General features: G+C 38.4%; 1 protein-coding gene and 1 long non-coding RNA gene across 5 annotated transcripts in view; one reads left to right on the top strand and one right to left on the bottom strand.

Moving 5' to 3' along the window:
* LOC150106656 (vascular endothelial growth factor receptor 1-like) overlaps positions 1-25,740 on the bottom strand; it is a 672,835-nt gene that overhangs the window by 13,042 nt on the left and 634,053 nt on the right. For all 4 annotated transcript variants that reach the window (XM_090392613.1, XM_090392614.1, XM_090392616.1 and 1 more), the window contains one exon: positions 6,061-6,166. In XM_090392613.1, coding sequence (XP_090248739.1) covers positions 6,061-6,166 — 106 coding nt within the window. The remainder of the gene's footprint in view (positions 1-6,060; positions 6,167-25,740) is intronic.
* The window catches only part of LOC150106658 (uncharacterized), a 157,799-nt gene that overhangs the window by 6,741 nt on the left and 125,318 nt on the right, over positions 1-25,740 (top strand). The window lies entirely within an intron of this gene.

Genomic DNA, 25,740 nt, shown 5'->3' with positions numbered 1-25,740 from the left:
TCAGGCTATGCATTCCACTCACCAACCACTCTCCATGCAAAGAACCTTCTTCTCACTCCTCTGCTCACACCCTCCTTAGAGTTTCAAGCGATGGCCTCTTGAGTGCCCCCACCCCATTCTATGAAAAATCTCTTCCATGTCAACCTTATAATAATCCTTCACCAGCGCATATGTCTCAATCATATCTTCCTCCTATTCACAAGGCTTTGCTACTCACATTCTCTCAATCTATGCTTGAACTCCACATTCCAAAGACCACTGCTATCTCTGTGAATCTTCTATGGACCTTTTCCAACATATCCTCATCACGTCACCTCATTAAGCATGATTGCCATTATCTGAAGTGACATGTTCACAACATGTGCAATGTATCTTCTGAATTTCAGGTCCTTGTCCACCATCACTCCTAGATCTCTCATCTCCTCTACTTTTGTTAAAGTTTCCCCACTAAGGTATACTTCGCATACCATCGTTACTTACCAAATCTCAAAACCTTACACTTTGCAACATTGAACTGATAGTTCCACTTACCTGTCCATTCATGCAATCTATTCAAGTCCTCTTGTAAGGCCATAACATCTGCTTGACTCTGCATTGCTCTCCCCAGTTTTGTATCATCTGCAAACAGCAGCATATCACTAATGAAACCCATCCCAATATCCTTAACATATAAAGTGAACAACAATGATCCCCAAACTGACTCCTGCAGTACACCACTAGTGACCTTCCTCTTTCGGGATACTGCACCCCCATATATAACTTTCTGATATCTATCTGACAGCCAGTCACTAATCCAACTCAGAAGTCTGTTCTGTTATCCAATCCCATCTGTTTCAATTTATTTACTAGCTTGTCGTGTGATAATCTATCAAAAGCTTTTACAAAATGTTGGCATGGTTGGCTGAGTGGTTAGTGCATTTGCTCTGCAGCCAAGAGGCTTCGGGCTCGAATCCCACCGTAGGCATGGAATGTTTGTGATTGTCTGTGCAAATAACAGTGGTGGTAGGTGGTAGATAGCATTGGTGCAATTGTGGTTAGTTGTAGTTGTGAAGAGTTGTAGAGTAGTTGCCCTCCATTGATGGATCTTTGGACTCCCTGAAGGTGTTATGTAATAAAAAAAATAATAAAATAATAAAAAAAAATCCAAGTACACCACTGTATGGGTATATGCATCACCCCTGTCCAAGGTATTTGTCAACTTGTTATAGTACATAAGCAAGTTAGTGAAACATGATCTCCCCCTTAACAAACCCATGCTGATAACCATAGAGAATACTGTTGTTATCAACCCATTTCTGTGTAAAATATCTCGTTCTTTGCTTTAACTTATCTTGTAAATTTTTCTATTTTATTTATCTATGTTCTTACTTAAACTTATTCTTGTCTCCCCCCTTTTTCTGTGGTTAGTTAGACCTCGTGCTGTAAGTATCTTACATAACAGTCCCTGAGCAATTGCACAATATCAATTAAGAAATTTATTTGATCTTAACGACTGCGCCACTTAATTGATCTTTTTATGTTTGAAAGTCAGGGCGAGAAGATAACAAAAAATAAGTTAATACTTCTATACAATATCTTTATATGCAATTCGTGGTTCATTACTGTATTTTACTCTGGCAGGCTCGTTAGTATTTTCGGGATAGTGCATTGACTAAGGAATGAGAACCAGGTAATTACAAAACAAAAACATGTTTATTATCAAACTAAAAGGATGTTAAGGATGTATATAAACGTTATATAATATAATGTTTATATACAGAGCATATAAACGTTAATAAAAGATTAACTTACTCAAAAGCACTTTAACACACAAAACTACTTGCTATCTGAGCAACAGAAACTATGGTGTGTTCACTAACAGTAAACCTATTTTGCCTTGAAATAAAAGTGTCTTCTATGACACAACTTGGCTTACAATCATGCATAAATATTCCAGGAGGGATTACATTAACTTTCTTCCAACACATTCAATACTTAAATGATACTAATTCAGACACTATCACAAGCAACCTGTGAATTAGATATACTTAACAATACTTATTCTTCCATTATTTCACATTCAATCTTACCCGCCAGTTAACAAGTAGTCTCTCTCAATCCTTTACGATTTTGAGTTACATTCACATAACATACTACAACAAAATAATGGCTTACTTGCTAACAATCTCGAGAGGAAAGTCCGACTTACATTCTGTAACACACATTGAAACTAGAACGTCTTCTGTCCAGTCAATCCTCAAAAGCTTTCCTTCGTCAGACACGCTGGGGTCCTGCCATAGCCCGGAGCCTAGAGAGAGAGCTGGCGGCAGAGAAACATCGTGCATCAGCAGCAGGAAGAACGATCTCCTGGATTGAGGGAAGGAGCCCCCCCCATAGACCTCGCAGGTGAAGAGCCAAGCACGAGACCAAGGATCAAAAAGCCAAAAGCCTAGAGCCACGTGCTGCATTGCCTTTTATTCCATTTTCAGTCCTTTGTTTTAATTAGGAGCATTTCAGGATTAACCAGAAGCAAATGAAAGAATTGATGTCATCGCTGGCCGCTTGACCTTATGATTTTGGTTGTATTCAGCGCTAATCCGGTTTAACTTCTATTAAGCTTTTATCAATAAGTCTAAAGTGCAGGTGCATTCTAACCATAATTTATTCTTTTATATTTTTTACATCTTACTAAGCACATTTTTTTCTTATAAATTCAGACAAAAAAAATTGTAAAATCCTTAGCGAAAAATCTCTTAAAAAATTAATTTCATGCGAGATTTTACATTTGTATCCTACTTCTCACCAATCTCTTCAGGATCTTCACCACAATTCCAGATACACAGTCTACAATTTGAAGCTACCACCTTATTACTCACCTTTATGCATTGGAACAGTTTTACTCTCCTTCCACTCCCTTGGAACCTGTGCTGTTGCAAGACTCTTATTAAACATTATTATCAACATCAAGTTTATTTGTTTCCTCAAATGCCTGGAATACATCTGAGGATAGAAGAGGGCTATATGCAAGAGATGGACTGCATTTGAATGAAGGACTAAGGTATCTTTGAGAGAATGTTGTTCTCTGGGCAAGTGAGAGTGTTAGCACAGGGAAACTAGAGTTGTCAGGTCGGGTGATACCAGGAGTGACCTGTTGTGAATATAATCACTTGGGAGAATTATATATATATATATATATATATATATATACATATATATAATTCTTCTTGAATTGTTGAAGATTATAGTTCTTTGGAAATTCTTCATGCTTCGTTACATGTATGGTGTAAAACTGCAGAAGTATTATAAACAAAGGAGATGATCTGGTAGCATTGATATCCTCAGAGATTATTGGAATCAATGAAACATGATTAACTGAAGATGATATACTGGTAAGAGTAGGAGTAACAGGGAATAACATATTTTGCAATGTGAAAGAGAGGTTATTATACAATAGGAAGCAGGTGGACATCACAGCTGTGTGAGGAGAACGGGGAGCAGAGTTTGTGGATGTATGGCATGTGTTTGAGGAATAATGAAACAAGCATGATTGGTTGCATTTAAATGGGTTTGGAGTGAACATACTGGAGAAAGTTTGCTGGATGAAAGTATAATGTGCGGAAGTACAGTGTGTGATGTGTGTCGGAGATCAGAAGAAAGAGATGAAGGGAAAAATCAGGAGAGTGGTACTGAAGAGACAGAAGTGCTTGGCAGTGGAAACAGTAGTAGTGTAAGAGAGGAAGAGAGAACAGGAATGCAAGAGAAACAGGGAAACAGGGGAGAGATTGGGTGGATAGGGAGAGTAATGTTGAAAGTGGCAGTGAATGTGTGTATGAAAATGGAGTATATTGTGATGAGCAGATATATGTGGTAAGTGGTGATAAAGGTGATTGGGCAGGTGTGAGTGGGGAAATCACAACCAACCAACACATGGCTTGGATAGGACTGGCTATAGAGCTAAAAATGAACTGCTGTGTTTGTTTACAAATGCCAGAAATATTCCAGGAAATATTCTTAAGGAACATCTTAAGGAAATGTTCCAGGGAATTGTAAGTAGTATTGGCATGCCTATTTAATAAGAGTCTTACAACAGCACAGGCTCCAAGGGAGTGGAAGAAGGGTAAAATTGTTCCGCTGCATAAAAGTGGTGATAAGGCTGTAGCTTCAAATTATAGGCCAGTTTGTATATTTGAAGTTGTGGTGAAGGTCCTGGAGAGATTGGTGAGAAGTAGGATATAGAAATGTTGATAACAGCAATATTCTCATGGGTTTGTTATGGGGAGATCATGTTTCACTAACTTACTTATGTACTATAACAAGGTGACATATACCTTGGACAGGAGAGATGCATATACAGTGGTGTACTTGAATTTTGCAAAGGCTTTTGTTAGACTCCCACATGACAAGCTGTTAAATAAATTGAAAGAGATGGGACTGGATAAGAGACTTCTGAGTTGAATGAGTGACTGGCTGTCGGATAGGCATCAGAAAGTTGTATATGGGGGTGCGGTATCCACGAAAGAGAAAGGTCACTAGTGGTGTGCTGCAGGAGTTAGTTTTGGGGCCATTGTTGCACAATTTGTATGTTAATGATATTGGATTGGGTTTAACTAGTGATATGCAGCTCTTTGCAGATGCAGAACTGGAGAGAGTAATGCAGAGTCAAGCAGATGTTATGGCCTTACAAGAAGACTTGAATAGATTGCATGAAAGGATAGGTAAGTTGAATTATCAGTTCAATGTTGCAAAGTGTAAGGTTTTGAGATTTGTAAGTACTGATGGGATGCAAATTATACTTGTGGGGAAATTTTAACAGAAGTAAAGGAGATGAGATCTAGGAGTGATGGTGGACAAGGACCTGAAATTCGGGTGCCACATTGCACAAGTTGTGAAGACATCACATCAGATAATGGCAATGATGTAGAGGAACCTGACATGCAGAAATAGAGAGATTATGATTCCATTGTATAAGGCCTTGATAAGGCCTCATATGGATTATTGTGCACAGATTTGGTTGCCAGGTTTTTATGGTGCCGAGGATATGTTGGAAAGGGTCCATAGAAGATTCATGAAGGTAGTCATTCGTCTTTGGAATGTGGAGTAGAAGAACAGATTGAGAGAATGTAAGTTGTAGAGCCATGTGAATAGGAGGAAGGGGGGGGGAATATGATTGAGACATAAGCTAGTCAGGGGTTGTTTTCAGGCCGACATGGAAGAGTTTTATCATAGAATAGGAGAGGGGAGTAGAACATGAGGCCATGCTGGAAACTGTATAAAGAGGGTGTGAACAGAGGAGCGAGGAGTAGGTTCTTTGCATGGAGATTGGTTGGTGAGTGGAATGCATTGCCTGAGTGTGTTGTGAATGTAGACACATTGAATCAGTTTAAAGCTTGGTTGGATGAGCATTGTGTGCAATAGTGTGTACCTCCCACAATTAGTTTCTGACTGCATGGAGGCCAGGCCCTCAAATATCTGACCACAATGAGATGATTAGATAAACTGAAGGAATGGTTAACAGGTAGACTTCTACAGTACTGTACTAGAAGTCAGTTAATACACTAACTTATTTGAGGGTCATTTATAATTGGAAGTTCAGTTATTTGAAGGTTGGATAACTGATTGATTATATTTTCAGATTATCTGAACATCAATTCCTGCCTATTTATCAGAAATATTCAATAAACTGACTGTTCCAATATCAGTTATTTGAAGTTTTACCTATTATCTGAATATCAAATCTACTGTCTAATATCAGAAAAAATAAAATAAAATAAAAATATAATAAATAAATAAATAAAATAAAATAAAAAAATAAAAATAAAAATAAACAAATTAAAATTCCAGCAGTGTTTATTTGCAGTTTTGCTTATATCTGAACATCAAATTCTATCCAATATCAGAAACTTCAAAAATTGATTATTTGAATGTCTGCAACAACTATTATCTAATACCCATTTTAATAATTGATTATTCAAACTCCTCTCTCAAAAGTGAGATTAGATATTGCATAACTTATTGCAATTATAAATTAGCAAAGCAGAAATATTTAAATATTTAAAAATGTGTGAATCACTAACTTCCTACCTTTCTAACACTAGCTTCTAAAAGAGACCCCAGATTTTTGCTGAGATGAGAAAATTCTGGTCGTTGGTTTGGTTCAGCCAGCCAGCAATCTTTCATAATCTGATATCTGAAAGTTATACATATTAATATGGATCAATATAACACAATATGAAAACCAAAATATTGTACTAATAGAATTGGAAGAAATTGAGAGAAGAGTTACACTCCACATCAAATTAGGCCTCTTTTGCATATGTGCTTATTTGAGGATTCCTGCTACTGGAATTGTCCATCAGATAATCAAATCTTTGCCTTTCAAAACTTTCTTCTTCTTCTCTTCCGCTCATGGCAGGCTGAGTTCTTCAAAGACGAATTTTTGCCATTTCTTTCTTTTATGAAGTTCTATTATTATTATTATTACTTGACACCTTCAGGGTGTCCGTGTCCAAAGACTCATCGAGGGAGGGTACCTACTCTACAACTCTCCATCTCAATCCACCAACTACAACGAACTACAACTACACCAATGCCATCTACCATCCATCACCACCACTAGTATTATCACAGACAATCACAAACATCCATGCCCATGGTAGGATTTGAACCCACAGCCTTTTGGCTGGAGAGCAGATACACTAACCATTCGGCCAGCAAGGCCAGCTATTTTTAATTGAATTTTAATTTATAGTATAACCAAGTGAAAAAAAAAACTTGCAATGTACATTATTAGCATGGGTGAGGTGAGGAATAGAATAAATATAGATAATAGATGATCCTGAAACTGTTCCAGAGATTACAGTGAAACTTATCAAAGCCATTTCATGTTGGTTGGTTGTTTAAGATTTATGGCTGAAGCAACTAATGCTGAGTGAGGCCAGTGTACCATGTCTGTAAGCTGTGCATAGTTTTCTGGTTGGTTTGCATGTTTTACAAAATGAAAAAAACAAAGTTTTGGGGAGTATAAACCCTGTCATTTCCATATGAGAATGGCTAATTCACCTTCAGATAAGCAAAACTTCAGGCCTCCAACTAAGTATGAGGATGGTCAAAACAAAGCCATGAATTCATTTACCACTTAAGACATTCAGAACATCCTTGTCTTCAGTTTCTATATCCCTTTATTATTTCTAATCACTTTTACAGTACTTCTCCCTCCATTTCTAAGCTTTACAACAGCCTCCAGAAAAGTTCATTGTTTTTTTTTAAATTTATCTTCTAATAATATTCTTCTATATTCTTAATAAAATCTTCCCATGGCTTTTGTTTAGCTATACATATAGCTTTCATACATTTCATTCACTATGGTACAAGTCAGTTGCATTACGTGACAGGGAATTTTCAATACCATGTGTAGAAAAGCATGGGTATTGGAATTTTTAATGTTTCATTTTGCAATTTAATTTACAGCATAAAAGAAGTTGAAGTGGGTGCTTTCTTTAATGTTGTCAATCCATTTCTTTCTTGGTCTTCCTCTGCTAGGCTGTCCTTCAATTTTACCATTTAATAGTATGTTTGGTAGTCTTTCTGGGTTCATTTTAGAAACATGACCAAACCAGCTTAGTTGGCTCTTTTTTAGTGGTGTAATTATCGTGTCTTTAAAGTTAAGTTCTTCTCTGACTTTTTCATTTATTTTTCTTTCTGTCCAGTTTGTTCTATTGATTTTTCTTAGGCATTTCATTTCAAAAGCATTGAGTTTATCCATTTATTTTTTCCTTAAGATCCAGCATTCTGAGCCATAGAGTACTGTGGGAATTGTCATTGTTTTATATATTTTTAATTTGAGTTCTTTGTTTAATCTTTTATTGTTACATATTTTTTGTAGTCAGCCCATTGTTATCCATCCATTATTGATTCTGTGTTTCATTGTTTTGAAATAGTCTAGATCTTCAGTGATCACTGATCTTAGGAAATTGAACTGCTTTACTTATTCTATATTAATGTTTCCTATGTCTGTGTGGTTAGCCTAGTGGCTTTGCGCTTCGCCACCATATGCCTGGAGAAGGAGTGCCATAGGTTCAATTCCTGTTGCCGACATGAGGAACTTAAGGATCTTCCTCGGTCATAGCCAAGTTAGCTGTCTTGGGCATAAACAGCAGGGTTCCCCCCCCCCCAGTTTATCTGCGGTTTTTTATCCCGCAAGCAGGCAAACCGGCCCCGTAAACACACACGGATCTACACTCATAAATACTTACCCCCCCATGAGGGGGCTCAACTCTCCCCAATAGGGATGGGCGGAGAAAAGGGAGGAAACTCCATATGAATAAATAAATAAATTGTTTCCTATGATAGAGACATATAAGTTGCCATTTTCTTAGATTTAGCGAAGGCATTTGACAGGGTGCCACATGATAAGCTGATATTTAAGTTGCAGCACATGGGTCTGAATGTCAGATTGGTCAACTGGATCCAGGATTGGCTGTCTAATAGGTATCAGAGAGTTGTGTATGGTGGGGAAGTTTCAAGGAAGCAGAGGGTTACAAGTGGGGTCCCACAAGGCTCAGTACTGGGACCTATATTGTTTAACCTTTATATCAATGACATTGTCAGTGGATGTCAAGGGATATTCAGTTGTTTGCAGATGATGCGAAGCTGGGAAGGATTATTAGTAATAGTGCAGATGTGGTAGCTCTGCAAGAGGATTTGAATAAGCTAGATAGATGGGCAAATGAATGGAGGGTTTCGGTTTAATGCAGCAAAATGTAAGGTCTTCAGGTTTGGGAAACATCGATGGGACACTGCATACTCTCTATGGGAGGAGTTATGGGAGGAAGTAGGGGGGAGACAAGAGAGCTGGGGTTGATGATTGATAGAAACCTGAAATTTAGGGGACATATTGCAAAGGTGGTGAAGGTAACACAGAAAATTGCTGCAATAATGAGAAGGACACTGACCTGCAGAGATAAAACAGTTATCATGCCGTTGTATGTATAAGACCCTGATCAGACCACACTTGGACTATTGTTTTCAGATTTGGTCCCTAGGATTTGAAGGGGATAAATTAACTGTGGAAAGGGTACAAAGGCGGATAACAAAGATGGTTTCAGGACTGTACAATGTTAGTTATGAGGATCGGCTGAAGGCATGTGGATTGCGGAGTTTGGTGAATAGAAGAAGGAGAGGTGATATGATTGAGACTTTCAAACTGTTGAGAGGAGGGGTTACAGGGTTGACACTGGTGAGTTCTTTCGCTTGGTTGAACAGCAGGAAGGAGATGACAAGAGACCATCTCTGGAAGTTACGAAAGGAAACTGTGAGCAATTGGGTGAGGAGTGGTTTCTTTGCATGGAGGGTGGTTGAACTATGGAATGCATTGCCTGATGGAGTGGTGAGAGATTGAGAATGGTCAACGAGTTTAAGGAATGGTATGATAGACTTTGTGTTTCTTAGGGGGGGGGGACCTCCCCTCGATGAGTCTTGATAGACTTTGTGTTTCTTAGGAAGGACCTCCCACGATGAGTCTTTTGACTCCATGGAGGCCTGAATAATAATAATAATAATAATAATAATACTTTTCATTTGGATTGCTTCCCTTTTTCTTCCTATTACCATTAGTTTTGTTTTACTAAAATTGATTTTCATATCATGTTTTTTACTTGTTGGATGCAGCTTGGTCAGGATATTTTCTAATTTTCCTTGGCTGTCTATAGTGATAACTATGTCATCAGCATACTTTAAATATGTTATATTTCTTCCAGTTATGCCTTCACACATCTGTAGTCCTTTGTATACTACTTCTTTTAGGTTGAATAAATATGGTGACAATGGGCAGCCTTGCATAACTCCTTTTTTAATTGCTATATGATCTGTTTCTGTTTTTGTAATTCACTATTGCTTGTGTTTCTGAATAGTAATTCTTGATCCAATTTAATATGTATTTATCAAACCCTCTGTTTTCTAGAATTTTAATGAGTTTGCTTCTGTTTATTGAGTCAAAAGCTTGTTTGAATCGATAAAACAGCAGCAGAGTTTTTATTTTTGTATCTCATAAGATCTGGTAATCTGTTTAATGCAAATTTCCATTCACATGCACAGATTTGGTCCCTGCTTTCAAAAGGATGAAGAGATGTTGAAAAAGATCCAGAGTTGATTGACCAAAACAGTTTCTTATCTCTGGAATGTTGAATATGAAGAAAGGTTGAGAAGATGCAATTTTCAAAGTATAGTGGATAGGAGGAATAGAGGCAATATGATAGAGACATATAAGTTGGTAAGGGTTGTTATTGGATTAAATTATAGGTTTTTCATAAAATGGCAGGAGACTGGGGGGGGGGGGGGAGAACAAGAGAACATACCTGGAAGCTGTATAAGGATGGTGCAAGGAAGGGTTGGAATGCATTGCCTAAAAGTATGGTGTCTGCAGAGAATTTGAATGTGTTTAAGGCATGGTATGCTGAGCTGTGTGTATGACAAAAGGGACCTTCTAGATGAGTCTATAATTCCATGGGATCTTAGGATAATAATAATAATAATACTCAACCGAAGAACTATCTACTGATCATCTTGTACAAAGGCCATTTCAATGAAAAGTTCCTAGGTCACCTACAAGGAATAACAAACAACTCATGTCTCCATTAATGCATCCATTAATTTATTAATAATAGAATAGCCTATTGCAATCAAATAATTTTATGGTTTTTTGGATTTTCCAAAAAATTACAGAAGACACATAATCAAATGATCATTTCACCATATTTATCTACTATTAATTTTCAATGAATTATGAAAGAAAATTCATTACATTTTATTTTCATCATCATTATTTCCTGATATGTACTCTTAAGGAAGAGGAAGCAGTGACAAAAAGATGGAAAGCATATGTAGAGGAGTTGTACAAGAAAGATAATAATATTGAAGGAGAATTTGAAAGGAGAGAATTTGTTCAGAAACCCATGATAATAAAAAGTGAAGTGATATCAGCAATGGAACAGCTGCCAAAAGGAAAAGCTCCTGGAGGTGATGGTGTGTCAGTGAAATTATTGAGAGTAGCTGGGGATGAAGTAGTGAATATACCGACTGAAATTTGTCAACAGGTTTGGAAGAAAATATACTGGCCTAGAAATTGGAAAACATCAGTATTCATCCCAATTCCAAAAATATCAAATCCCAGAGATTGTAAGAATTGTAGAACCATCGCTTTAATTTCACATGCAAGTAAAGTTATGCTGAAAGTCATCCAACAAAGATTGGAGCCATATGTGAATAGAGAAATGCCACAAGAACAGGAAGGTTTTAGGAGAAGTAGAGGAACTAGAGACAAAATAGCAAATATAGATCAGATTGTGTAAAGAAGAAGAGAATTTCAGAAGGAAGTAAGCATCTATTTTATTGATTATAAGAAAGCTTTTGATTGTGTTTAATTCTCTTGATAAGAGAGCTGTATAACAAGGAGCTTCAGTAAAAACAGTCTTTGGAGAAACAGATAGTGTTCAAGTGTAAAAATGGGTGCAACAGGGTTTTATATATATATACTATTGCCCTACCTTTCTTTTAATATTTATAGCAAATATATTATGTGAAGGGCTGATTTAGACAAAGATCCAGCTGGAATTAAGATTGGTGGCAGAAAAATAAACAATTTAAGATATGCAGATGATACAACCCTCATGGCAGAAACTAAGGAAGCTCTGGAGCAGTTGATTTTATTGGTTAAGATGGAAAGAAACAAAGCTGAGCTTAATTTAAACATTAGCAAAACAAAAGTGATGGCTTCTGGCAATTTAAATGAATTTATAATAGAGGAAGATAAAATAGAAATCATTGAAAGTTATGCTTTACCGGATCCAGAATCAGAAATAATGGCAAATGTGAAGATGAAATTAAAAGAAGGATAGTCATGAGAAAGAAAGCTATTTTAACATGACAAAAATTATGAAAGACAGAGATATGAGTAAGACCATGAAAGTTAGAATTGTCAAAGCAATGGTATTTCCAATAGTGATGTATAGATGTGAAAGCTGGATTATTAAGAAGACAGACAGAAAGCAAATTAATTCATTTGAATTATGGGTGTGGATGAGACTATTAAGAATCCTATGGACTGCAAGAATTACTAATAGGAGGTTCTAGAGAATATAAAGACAGAATGCTCCTTGAAGGCGGTGATCACTAAACAGAAGTTGATGTACTTTGGACATATTATGCAAGCTGATGAATCATTGGTAAAGGCTGTTATGTTAGGGAAGATTGAGGGAATGAGAAAAATTATTGTTATTATTATTATTGTTCCGGACAACTCCAAGGAGTCGACAGACTCATCGAGGGAGGCCCTAACATCATGTCAAGAACAACTATTCGACATTGACACAGTATCTATCATACCTTGCCTTGAACTCATTCACAGTCATAGCACCCACAACAGACTCCGGAAGCTTATTCCACTCATTCACTACTCTCCAAGTAAAAAACCTAGCTCTAACACCCTTGTCAACCACGCTCTTGCCCAGCTTCCATGAATGGCCCCTAGTCCTCCCACCACCAGTCATATTTTCAAAAATATCTTCTGGATCAATCTGGTAGAAACTCTTCAGTAATTTGAATGTCTCAATCATATCACCCCTCCTTCGCCTATCGTCCAATCTCTGCAACCCACAAATCTTCAACCTATTCTCATAAGGTTCATTCCACAGACCTTCTATCATCTTGGTCACTCGTCTCTGGACCCTCTCCACTTCCTCCCCATCACGAAGACACCCTGGAGCCCATAACTGGGCACAGTAGTCCAGATGGGGTCTTATCAAGGCTCGATACAGAGGAACAACAACTTGTTTGTCTCTGCATGTTAAAGTATTTTTCAGAAGCCAAGTGATTTGATGAGCTGATTTAGTCACTTTTGCAATGTGCCCCCTAAACTTCAATTCCCTATCCACCAACACTCCCAAATCCCTGGCCTCATCAATCTCCTGGAGTACGGTTCCACCAATGCAATATACTGCTGCTATTCTTTTCACCCCAAAGTGCATAACCTTACACTTTGCCACATTAAATTGACATCCATTTTTCCTAGCCCAGTCCTCCAAACTATCCAAATCACCCTGTAACATTTTGACATCCTGTGCACTCACAATTGCTCTACCCAACTTTGCATCATCATCAGCAAACAAGTGAACACTTCCTCTCAAATCCTTTCCTATATCATTGATGAACAAATTGAAAAGCAGTGGTCCAAGAACAGAGCCCTGTGGCACACCACTAGTCACAAGCCGTCTTTTAGACTCCACTCCTGCATAAACCACTCTCTGGTATCTCTCCTTCAACCACTCTTCTATCTATCTCACCAACCCTATATCTATCCCCATCTGCTCCAGTTTACTGATTAGAGTTCCATGTGGTATCCTGTCAAAGGCCTTGGCAAGGTCCAGTAGTATCACTATAAACCCATTACCCCTATCCAGTTCAGCCGTCACTGTGTTATAGAACGTGAGCAAGTTACTGAGGCATGATCTACTCTTCACAAAGCCATGTTGTCCCCCATACAATATCCCATTTTCATCTATCCAATCCTGTATTCTTTTCTTGACTAATTTCTCTAAGACCTTGATGATGATTCCTGATATGCTAATCGGTCGGTAATTTACAACAGCAGTCCTGGAACCACCTTTATGCAGTGGAACTATTTTCCCCTCTTTCCACCCCCTCGGGACTAACCCAGACCCGAGACTCAAATTAAACAAAACAGTCAAGGGTACTGACAATTCTTTAACTGCTTCTCGTATGACACGAGCTGGTATACCATCCAATCCCACAGATGTATTGACATTGAGGTTATGCAATAGACTACTCACCTCCACTTCATTCACCACAATTCCTGTATAATCTACTGGTTTATTCATTTCTGCAATGTCACCACCTGGATGATATATACTTGCAAAGTGCTCACTCAGTAACTCAACTATATCAACTGATTCAGTTACCTCCCTACCATCAGCATTCTTTAAAATCATTCTGCCATGTACATTTTTCCTTTTACTTGCTACATATCTAAAAAACTGTTTAGGATTCTCTTTAGCCTGCATGGTCAATGTTCTTTCGTAATCCTTTTTTGCTTTTCTTACCACACTTGTTACCCTTCTGGCCTGCGCTTTATACTGTTCATGTGCCTGCCGGTCACCTTTCTCCTTAAATTTCCTCCATAGTTGTTTCTTTTTTTGCAGCTCAAGCTTAATGGTGTTATTCATCCATTTAACCCCTACTTGATTTATTATTCGGACTCTAGGTATACAGTCAGCCACTGCTTCATGCAAACACTTCTTAACTGCCTCTCATGCACTATCAACTTCTAGTCCTTGCAGTTGTACATGCCATGGCACTGAACCAATCAAACTCCTAACTTTTATCATACTTTCCAGCCCGATAATTCCACATGTACCCTGTCTTAATTGAAAATTCCACACCTTTAGCCACCTCCCATGAAAAAGAAGAAGAAGAAGACCAAAAAACAGTTGGATGGACAGCATAAAAGAACATACCAACTTTAACTTACAATTACTGAAAGAAAGGGCAAGAAGCTGAGTAAGATGGGGAGCCTTTGTTCACAGGATCACCAAGAGTCAAAAACTACTAGATAGCACATAACAACAACTGTTAAGGGTAATGAAGTACTATATAATTAAGTTTACTTCACTACCAAAGCCAGACTGATTGGCTGAGTGGTTAGCGTATCCACTCTCCAACCAAAAGGTTCGAATCCCACCAAGGGCATAGATGTTTGTGATTGTCCTACTAACCAATTGCCATATGTACTGCTGTGATCCGTGTCCTGGTGCAGTATGACCTAAAAAATCAAATCACTACTAGATATTAATCTACAATTCCCCTCATTCCCCAATTAATCTGATAATTTGTCTAGTCTTTAATATTGTCAGATATTAGATTTTAATTATTTAAGGCACTAGTAGAGACTCCATAGTTCAGTCAGTATAGAGAAAGCTCTTTGGTCAGAAAGACATGGGTTCAATTCCAGTCAGTGACATGAGGAACTTAATCTGGTCTCTTTTGATGAAAGGTGAGTTAGCTGGTCTCATATGGAAGTAGGGATTTATTCAGCCAGAAACTCGGGTTTTTCGGCCCCCAAAACAAGCAAACCAGCCCCATGAACACACATAGATTACAGTCATGAATACGTCCCAGACATATGCCAGTCCTGGGCCTGGATAAAGTTGGAGGGTTGAGGAAAGCAATGGTGAACAACCTTGTAACAGTCTCACCAGGAATACTTTGTGGATAAAGCCTACAAAGTCACCTATGGTTGAAAACAATTGAAAGGGAAAATCGGTTGGTCAGGCACTAGTAACAAGCTTATTACTCATCATCATAGCATCAAATAATGGTTTTGCTAACCCCAGTTTTCTTAATTAATTAATTAATTTTTTAAAGTGACTCTCATCTATGAAAGATTGTAAACCCATAGTATATGACCACTGTGAGAGAAATAGCATTTTAATTAATTTATTTTTTATACAATCTGGAACCCTGCTCTACAGATCAAACTTTTCAAGTCACTTAAGGGCCTCCAGTAAGTGGGGAGGTGGTCTCACATCAGGTCATGAAATTCATCTTTCACTTAAAGACATTCAACATGAGTTTTGAGAGAATGTGCTAAAGACCTGACAGTGCCTTTGACCTAGCTTTTCAATGAAAGTCTGACTACGGGAAAGGTGCCCAGGGAATGGAAGGAAGGTAAGATAGTGCCATTACATGAGGGCGGTAGCAGACTGGAAGTGTCTAATTCTAGGCCAGTTTGTGTGTCATCAGTAGTTGTTAAGATCTTGGAGAAATTAGTGAGGGACTATACAGTATTGGGCAGATGAGGGTAATGTTATCTGTCAAATAACATTACCCTCATTAATTATTACACATAATTAATGTCAAAATGTATTTGTGAAGGGCGCTCTTGTTTTAGTAATATGCTAACCTTTTAAAATAAAGTTACAAGAGTAGTAGATGAGGGAAAGGCATTTGACAGGGTGCCACATGATAAGCCGATACTTAAGTTGCAGCACATGGGTTTAGATGTCGGGTTAGTCCACTGGATTCAGGATTGGCTGTCTGATAGATATCAGAGAGTTGTGTGTGGTGGGGCAATATCAAGGAGGCAGAAGATTACAAGTAGGGTTCCACAGGGCTCAGTACTGGGACCTGTACAGTTCAACCTTTATATCAGTAATATTGTCAATGGATTGCAGGCGGATATTCAGTGTTTGCAGATGATGTGAAGCTGGGAAGGATTATTAGTAATAGTGCAGATGTGGAAGCCCTTCAAGATGATTTGATGTTTGGGATACATCGATGGGAGGCTTCATACTCAATTGGAGGAGCTGTACTGGAGGAAGTGTGGGAGACAAGAGATCTGGGGTTGATGATTGATAGAAACCTGAAATATGAAGAAAATTTATATTATACTGCACCACTCCATATTCTGAATTGCAAAAGTAATTTAGATAAATCAACCTTCAACTGTATTAGGTAAGCTGATTTTAGGCCGAAGTTTTATTTTTATTACATAGGGTTCCTGCTGAGATTCGTATTATTTTAATGAGTGGTGCAATGAAACAATCAGGCAAATACAAGATTCAATTGAAACAAAATTATTTAATGCAGTGTCACATAAATTACATCATAACTCAGCATTCCAACAGGGACATTACAATTAAACGAATACAAAATTTTCATTAAGATTCTAGTATACCACTCAGCTGAGCTCAAACTTTATAATTAAAGATTATATTTAACAGATCTTACTCTTCTTATTACAAAGAACTTATATCATAACTGTACTCTGATTAAGGTTACATTTCAAAACATTTATAAATATCAATTGAGTTCAAGATATTCTGAATGAATACAAGTCATGAACATTCAGACATTTGTTTGGAATTCTCTAGGCTCAATCAATTAATTTTAGTTTATGCAAGTTTGAGATTCCTAAGTCACATCAAATAGGCTTCACAGTATTCTCGTTCAGTTAATGAACACTTAATTCTATAACATAGCATTTATCATTTGAAGAGGAAAAAGTCTTAGCACATCACATATTAAATCTTGACTCGCTGAATACTGCAACTAGGAATAATTTACATTCGGCGGAATTAATTTTCGTTACTTCTCACTAAGTATAGTAAAGGTAATGTTACTAGGATATAGCTTCATCACATTATAAGGAGATTGAACAATCATTTTAAAGTCCTTGCTGACTTTTACTTTGTAGTAACACAAACTTAAAAGAATTTTCCACTTCCGCGACTGATTTATAGACTCGGAGATTATGACCTTTATGCACTTGGTTTAAATTATTTACCTATTTCTTCTTTTTGTTATATGTATTATCCTATTTCCTGCACTATTCCACTGCTAGGAGTTAGGAAGTTTTGGTATAACTCCAACTCAGAAAAAGGTAAGTTAAAATACCAAGTGATTCCCGGTCCTTTAAGTTCCGTTTTCGGCACTTAATTAATTCCCTTCCAAAATTCACTTAATCAAAATTCCCTTCCAGTCTCCAGCTACCGTTTTTTTATACTCCCCTATTCAATTCTATCTTTACTTTTGTTTTCGTATCCACTCCTTCCTTTTTTCCCGCCAATAACTGAAAATATTCTCACCGGTTAGGCTCACATCAAACTTGTTTTTCCCTTCGTATATAGTAGCTCACGCTCCAACACGCGCTAGGAGAAATTTGCATGTTTTCTCACAACAACCAATCAAATGATATCACAAAGAATCTTCTGATATATTAAAATTACATACATTACAGTTTCTAATATTATTATTAAAAGAATAAAGCAGATAAAATAAATGACACTTTAATATACAGGCTTTTCATGTCTATAATATATTTAAAAAATTACATAAATAAAATTAACTAACAAAACTAAAAAGGAATTCATGAATAACATTTTATAAGAAAGAGACTAACAAAATAAATTTAAATAAATCCTGCTTATGATATGGTAGGTGTTGTTTATTATGAATGAAGTATTATTAATTATAAATATCTTCATTCACAATTTAACAAAGGCTCACTCTTTCTCTGAAAACTATTTCTTTAAAGAAAATTTTTTCTATTCACATAAATCTCTGGGAGGATTCAGACTTTCTACTTCTTTCTTGAGGTCTCAGATAGTGCCTAGTCTGAATAAAATCTAATTCCTTATTACAGTCTGTGTATTTATTTTTCTCCACTTGAATTCTTGCTGTTTTTATCACAGGTAAAAATTTGATTGCTACATTTTCCTGCCGAAAAGTGTTGTACCCTGCTACTTCTATTGCTGTTATATCATCATCTTCCATCAACCACATCTCAGAGATTCCAATAATCTTTGGCCAGGGTGATGCTATCAGTGCCATCAAATCATCTTCTTTATTTCGGATACTCCTGGCATTAGTATAAAGCATAAAAATGCCACTGGTTCTATACCCAGCATTACCCACTCTAGACTCCACTGGGCTCAGCACCACCTGATGTCGTTCCCCTTCTCCCAAGTACCCATTTCCACAAGAGGCCACCCCTGCTACCATCCACCCTGGGAATTCTAGTTTCCTTTCACTGACACACCGACTCATTCAGTAAACATTAATCTCTCCAGATGCATATGTCCTTCCTCATTCAAATGCAAGTGGTCTCTCGCATACAATTCCTTTCTGTCCTCAAATGCCCTCCAAACATCCACATATTCCTATCCTCTCTTCTGACACATTCAGACTATTACGCTATTCATTATTACTACTCTTCTGCTCAGCTCGTCACTATTATATCTGGACAATGCACACACAATCTTTCCTCTCTGTGTTTTCTTTTGTACAGCCTCAAGCAAGAGTCTCAGATCTTTTGCCACCCGATTTACATTGCCTCTCAAGTCATTCATGCCCATCATCACAATCATGTCATCCACCTTTTCACCCTGCTTAATTGCCATAGATACACTCTCTATCATTCCTCCAGGCAAATACTTCTCTGGAATCCTATCTTGCGCACCATGGATCATCGAGTCTCCATACATCACAGCTCTACCACTCTGTTCCTTGATTGCTCAGCTGCATCCCTCTCTCTCTCTCTCTCTCTCTCTCTCTCCTCTAACTCTTTCACTCTGTGTTCCCCCTACTTACCTGCTGTCCTGGCATCACTCTATCCCTCATTCCAGCACTCACTTGCATTCTTCTCTCTCTCTCTCTCTGTTTCCATTCTCTCCTCTTCTATCATTCTCATAATTCTGTCTCATTCCCTCTCTTAGCTGCTCCTATTCTCTACTCTTCTATCATTCCCATACATCTCTCTCATTCTCTCTCTTCTACTGCTCCTAACCTCTCTTCTTCTATCAGTCCTATACCTTTCTCTATCATTCTCTCTCTCTTCTACTATTTCTATTCTCTCCTCTTCTATCATTCCCATAACTCTCTCTCACTCCTACTCTGATTTGCCTTGCATTCATCTCATCCATTCGCCTAATCTGATCTTTCATAATTCTCATCTCATTCCCAAGACATTCCACTATCTCTTTCAGCTTATCTATCTCTATGCAAGTTAGCCACTCTTACTCGCCATTCATCCACCCAATTACGACCATCTCCGAAAACTTCATAATCGTTCAAGCCTTCCACACAACCCACTCTTATTTTTTCATTCATATTTTGCTCGTTATTCCCACTCATCACACTACTCGTCTCTCGAAAATCTCCCGCTCCTAATGCAACGAGGTCGGATATCGTAACATTTAATTTACGATAATTTATTTAATTTAATTTTAATTTAATGGGAGGAATTCAGTGAATTCCTCCCATTGCCTACATTTTACACATATACGCACTCCCCCCTTCTCTCACCCGCCACATATCGAACTGCCGGGATGTATACATGCCACAAAATCCTTTATTATGTTATGTAAAATAGAGTCCTTGAATGGGCGGGGGGACTTGGTGACATGCCATTTGTAATTGGAGCTGCGTCAGCCGCCATCATTCAATTTGTGCCAAGGAACTACTACAACTAAATGCTAAATACTATGTTATACGCTATACCTCTAAAGTAATTTACTTACTCCATACTATAAGTATAATCTATATTTAACTATACTAAATAACAGAAACTTATCTTCTCTTCCACTGCAGATGCATCCAACTCTGACTACACTTGCTGGGTAACCCAAAAATAACACAATATAAACAATAACTAAATTGTAAAAGCAGCGCCACTAAAGAACACTTGTATTACTGAGGAAAAATGTATCACAATTCATGACAAAAGCCACACTATACACCTTTAAAACCACTTTTTTTTTTACTACAGCTCAAACCACCACCACATTCTATAGTGACTCTAACGCCACCCAAAAACACTTAGAAAATGTTCCTCTAGTCAGCGACCTGACTCAAACTCATGTCTTTCTTTGTGCGGTCAAGCACCGTAGAGTGCAAACTCCACTTCTTCCGAGCTATATTTCATCCTGCTTTTCCAGAATGAAATACCCTAATAAAATGGTTATTAAACAAATCCATTGTCATCTTCATTGGTCATTTGATATCCCTTTTCCAGTAGCAAGGTCATCAGTCCACAATCATTTCTACTCCTACTTATTACATAATGAAAAAATTCCTAAGGATTTTCACTGTCTTTTTATAGCCTCTTCACATATTAAATGTTTGCCCTTCATAACCTCTTCTCATATTAAATTTTGTCCTTCATAATAATAACTATTATTATTATTATTATTACAGGCAACTCCAAGGAGTCGATAGACTTATTGAGGGAAGCCCTATCATCATGTCAAGAACAACTATTCGACATTCATTCAGTATCTATCATACCTCGCCTTGAACTCATTCACAGTCATGACACCCACAACAGACTCTGGCAGCTTATTCCACTCATTCACCACACTCCAAGTAAAAAAAAATCTAGCTCTAACACCCTTGCTAATCACACTCTTGCCCAGCTTCCATGTATGGTGGCCCCCTAGTCCTCGCACCACCAGTCCTATTCTCAAAAATATCTTCTGAATTAATCTTATAGAAAGCCTTCAGTAATTTGAAGGTCTCAATCATATCACCCCTTTTCCACCTATCAACCAATTTTTGCAACCCACAAATCTTCAACCTGTTTTCATAAGGTTCATTCCATAGATCTGCTATCATCTTGGTCACTCGTCTCTGGATCTGCTCCACCTCCTCCCCATCAAGAAGAAACCCTGGTGCCCATACCTGGGCACAGTAGTCTAGATGGGGTCTTATCAAGGCTCGATACAGAGGAACAATAACCTGTTTGTCTCTGCTTGTTAAAGTATTTTTCAGCAACCAAGTGATTTGATGAGCTGATTTAGCCAGTTTTGCAATGTGCCCCCTAAACTTCAATTCCCTATCCACCAACACTCCCAAATCCCTGGCCTCGTCAATCTCCTGGAGTATGCTTCCACCAATGTGATATACTGCTGCTAATCTTTTCATCCCAAAATGCATAACCTTACACTTTGCCACATTAAATTGACATCTATTCTCCTTAGCCCAGTCCTCCAAACTATCCAAATCATCCTGCAAAATTTTGACATCCTGTGCACTCACTATTGCTCTACCCAACTTTGCATCATCAGCAAACAAATGAACAGTTCTTCTCAGATCCTTTCCTATATCGTTAATGAACAAATTGAACAGTAGTGGTCAAAGAACAGAACCCTGTGGCACACCACTAATCACAGGCTGTCTTTTGGACTCTACTCCTGAATAAACCACTCTCTGATATTTATCAGAGATTATCTACCCTTCACAAAACCATGCTGTCCCCCATACAGTTTCCCATTTTCATCTATCCAATCCTGTATTTTCCTCTTGACTATTTTCTCCAAGACCTTGATAACGATTCCTGATATGCTGATCGGTTGGTAATTTACAACAGCAGTCTTGGAACCTCCTTTATGCAGTGGAACTATTTTCCCCTCTTTCCACCCCCTCGGGACTAACCCAGACCCGAGACTCAAATTAAACAAAATGGTCAAGGGCACTGACAATTCTTTAGCCACTTCACGTGCGACACGAGCTGGTATACCATCCAATCCCATAGATGTATTGCCATTGAGGCTTTAATAGACTATTCACCTCTACTTTATTCACCACAATTCCGTATAAGCTATTGGTTCATTCATTCCTGCAATGTCACCACCAGTATGACATACTCTTGCAAAGTGCTCGCTCAGTAATTCCACTATATCAACTGATTTGGTTACCTCCCTACCATCAGCATTCTTTAAAATCATTCTACCATATACATTTTTTCTTTTACTTGCAACATATCAAAAAAATTATTCGTACATGACACCTCCAAGAAGCCCAAGGACTCATTGTAGGAAGGCACTCATCTCTATTCCGCTACACATCTCTCTGTCTCCTCTGGTACTTAATTTTCCATCTATACACAATGACACTACTACCACTGACACCATCTAAATATTCTGTTCTTCACACTTCCACCTCACATTATACACTTTCAAAACCATTAATGCCATTTCCTTCCAAATTCTGTACTCTGAAAGGATGCACTCATCATCAGAAGCACACCAACACCTTGTTAACCTTTTCTATCCTGCCAAAATATGACACACCCTTCTATTCATATAAGGACATCATCTTCTATCAACCATATTTTGCCAATTCCATAATCTTTGGAGAGGCTGATCCTAGCACTAGTCCCATTATTACACCATGTTGTCGTAGTCTTGCGTACTGTGACAAACTTTGTTTTGTGCTTTGAAGATGCTGGTTATAATGCCAGCAAAATATCAGCAATAAGTCAATAAGTAATTATTTACTTATCTTTCTGCATTCTGATATATTACCTCAAAATTAGTCAACATATCAATAACACCAATTCATTCCCTTTATTCCTTCTATTCCTGGCATTTGTATAAAGAAACATCAATGCACTGTTAGTATTTCTATACCTATTATTATTACTACTAGATGCCCTTTGATTCTGCAATATACCATACGTTCTCCCATCTCCACTATTCCCCAACAGAGGCAATTCCTGCTACCATCCAACTCTAGTTTCTCTGTCCTGACACTCTCACTTGCCCAGAGAACAATCTCGCCAAATGCCATCATACAACACGGGAAAACTTACCCGGCCCGGACACTGGAAGGATTGACAGATCAAGAGCTCTTTCTTGATTAAGTGGGTGGTGGTGCATAGTCGTTCTTAGTTGGTGGAGCGATTTGTCTGGTTAATTCCGATAACGAACGAGACTCTAGCCTACTAAAGCCGGTTTTCCTCGATTCTCTTCATCGAGTGTCTTGGGTGACCGGCACGTTTACTTTGAAAAAATTAGAGTGCTTAAAGCAGGCATAACGCCAGAATAATGGTGCATGGAATAATGGAATAGGACCTCGGTTCTATTTTGTTAGTTTTCGGAACACGAAGTAATGATTAAGAGGGACAGACGGGGGCATTCATATTGCGACGCTAAAGGTGAAATTCTTGGACCGTCGCAAGACGAACTACTGTGAAAGCATTTTGCCAAGAATGTTTTCATTAATCAAGAATGAAAGTTAGAGGTTCAAAGGCGATCAGATACCTCCCTAGTTCTAACCATAAACGATGCCAACCAGCGATCCGCCTGAGTTCCTCAACTGAATCGGCGGGCAGCTTCCGGGAAACCAAAGTGTTTGGGTTCCGGGGAAGTATGGTTGCAAAGCTGAAACTTAAAGGAATTGACGGAAGGGCACCACCAGGAGTGGAGACTGTGGCTTAATAACCATGTTCAAATGTAACCCATCTCTTTCATACAGTTCTCTTCTCTCGTCAAATGCACTGCAAGCATCTGCATATTTCAACACTTCATTTCGATACGTTCTTGCTATCGTTTCATTCATTATTGTTGCTCTTTTTAACTCTGCATTACTATATCAGCAATGCATTTCACTATCTTTCCTCTCCCATTTTATTGCTACTCAATCTCTAATAATAACACTGACTTCAGATCTCATGTAACCAGATTCACCTCTCAGGTATTTGCATCAACCAACACTATCATCTCATCCACATTCTCACTTTGCTTCATTACCATCATCACACTCGCTGTTGTTCATCACTGAGGTAAACACTCCTCTAATATTCTGTTCTGCATACCATAACTAATCGTGAGATCTCAATACATGACACCCCCCTCCCAACAGCTCTTTTCATTTCTTGCTCACTTACATTCATCCATCTCTCTCTCTCTCTCTCTTTCCTCGCCACAACACTCTCTCCTTGTTCTTTCACCTATCTACCTTACCCTCATCTTTTTTTGATCCTCCCATTCTCACTCTCTCTTTCTCTCTAATTCTCTTCCCATAACTTGCTTTTAATTCTACTCCTGTTTTAATATTATTTTGATGAAACGTTTTATTTTTAAACCAACGTTCAGATCTATCAGTTAAAATCAGTATAAACATTGCTTAAACATCAATGCACTTTTAGTATTTCTAGCAGTATTATTATTACTGCTAGATGTCCTTGGATTCTGCAATATATCATACGAGGTGGTATCAAAAAATTTCGAGACTAGTTTTGTAACACGCCAACAGATAGCAGCACAAGGTGTTGCCATCGTGGAAAGTGTTGTCGGTGCTCCCTGTGACTGTGCGTGCACAGTCACAGGGAGCACCGCCCTTCATAAGTCAGTATGCCAAAAGACATTGTCATGTGTACATCAGGAGCTGTGCAACTGGTGCTATTCTGACCATGTGCGTTACCATGTCTGCGATTTCATCATGAACAGCAAGTTAGAACAAAGAGCGAATGTGAAATTCTGTGTGAAACTGGGCAAATCTGCCACAGAGACATTTTACATGATTCGGCAAGTTTATGCCAATGCTGCAATGAGTCATTTGAGGTGTTTTGAGTGGCATGCATGCTTCAAGAGTGGAAGAACATCACTGGAAGACGATGAGAGATCAGGAAGATCTTCAACAAGCTCAAACCCTGAAAATGTCAAAACCATTCGACATTTTCGCGGGTTGTGCATGAGGATTGTTGGAGAACATTCCACAACATTGCTGCCATTGTTGGTGTGTCATACGGAACAGCTCAGGATATCCTTATATGTGATTTGAACATGTGCCGTGTTGCTGCCAAGTTCCTCCCCAGGCTAACGACCCAGGAGCAGAAGGAACACCACATCGAAGTCTGCCAAGAACTCTGTCAACAAGCTGTTGGATGACCCATCCTCATGTCGAGGATCATTACTGAAGATGAAACTTGAGTGTACAGGTACAACCCTGAGACAAAGCAACAGTCTTCACAGCGGAAGAGCCTATCATCTCCAAGGCCGAAGAATGTGACGCAGGTCCGCAGCTCGACCAAGTGCATGCTCATTGTCTTTTTCAACATTAGCGGCATCGAGAATTCGTCCCCAGGGGCCAGACCATCAATAGTGAGTTCTACTGCCAGGTTTTAAGGTGTCTGAGGGAGGACATTCGGCAAAAGTGACCGGATCTATAGCGCACGAAAAACTGGATGCTCCATGACGACAATGCACCCTGTCACTGAGCTCTCCTCACACGTGAATTTCTTGCTGGAAACAACATGATCTCACTTCAGCACCCACCCTACTTGCCAGATTTGGCTCCTGTGGACTTTGCTCTCTTCCCAAAGATGAAGATCCAGCTCAAAGGTCTCCGTTTTGACGCCACTGCGGAGATCCAGTGCAAATTGCAGAAGGTGCGTGACACACTTCGAAAAGA

The sequence above is a fragment of the Typopeltis vanoorti genome, chromosome 5 (assembly GCF_054136105.1).
Source record: "Typopeltis vanoorti isolate ZY-2024b chromosome 5, IOZ_Tvanoo_1.0, whole genome shotgun sequence".
NCBI lineage: Eukaryota > Metazoa > Arthropoda > Arachnida > Uropygi > Thelyphonidae > Typopeltis > Typopeltis vanoorti.
Note: the sequence above shows the minus strand (reverse complement) of the source record. Positions and strands in the feature narration are given on the sequence as shown.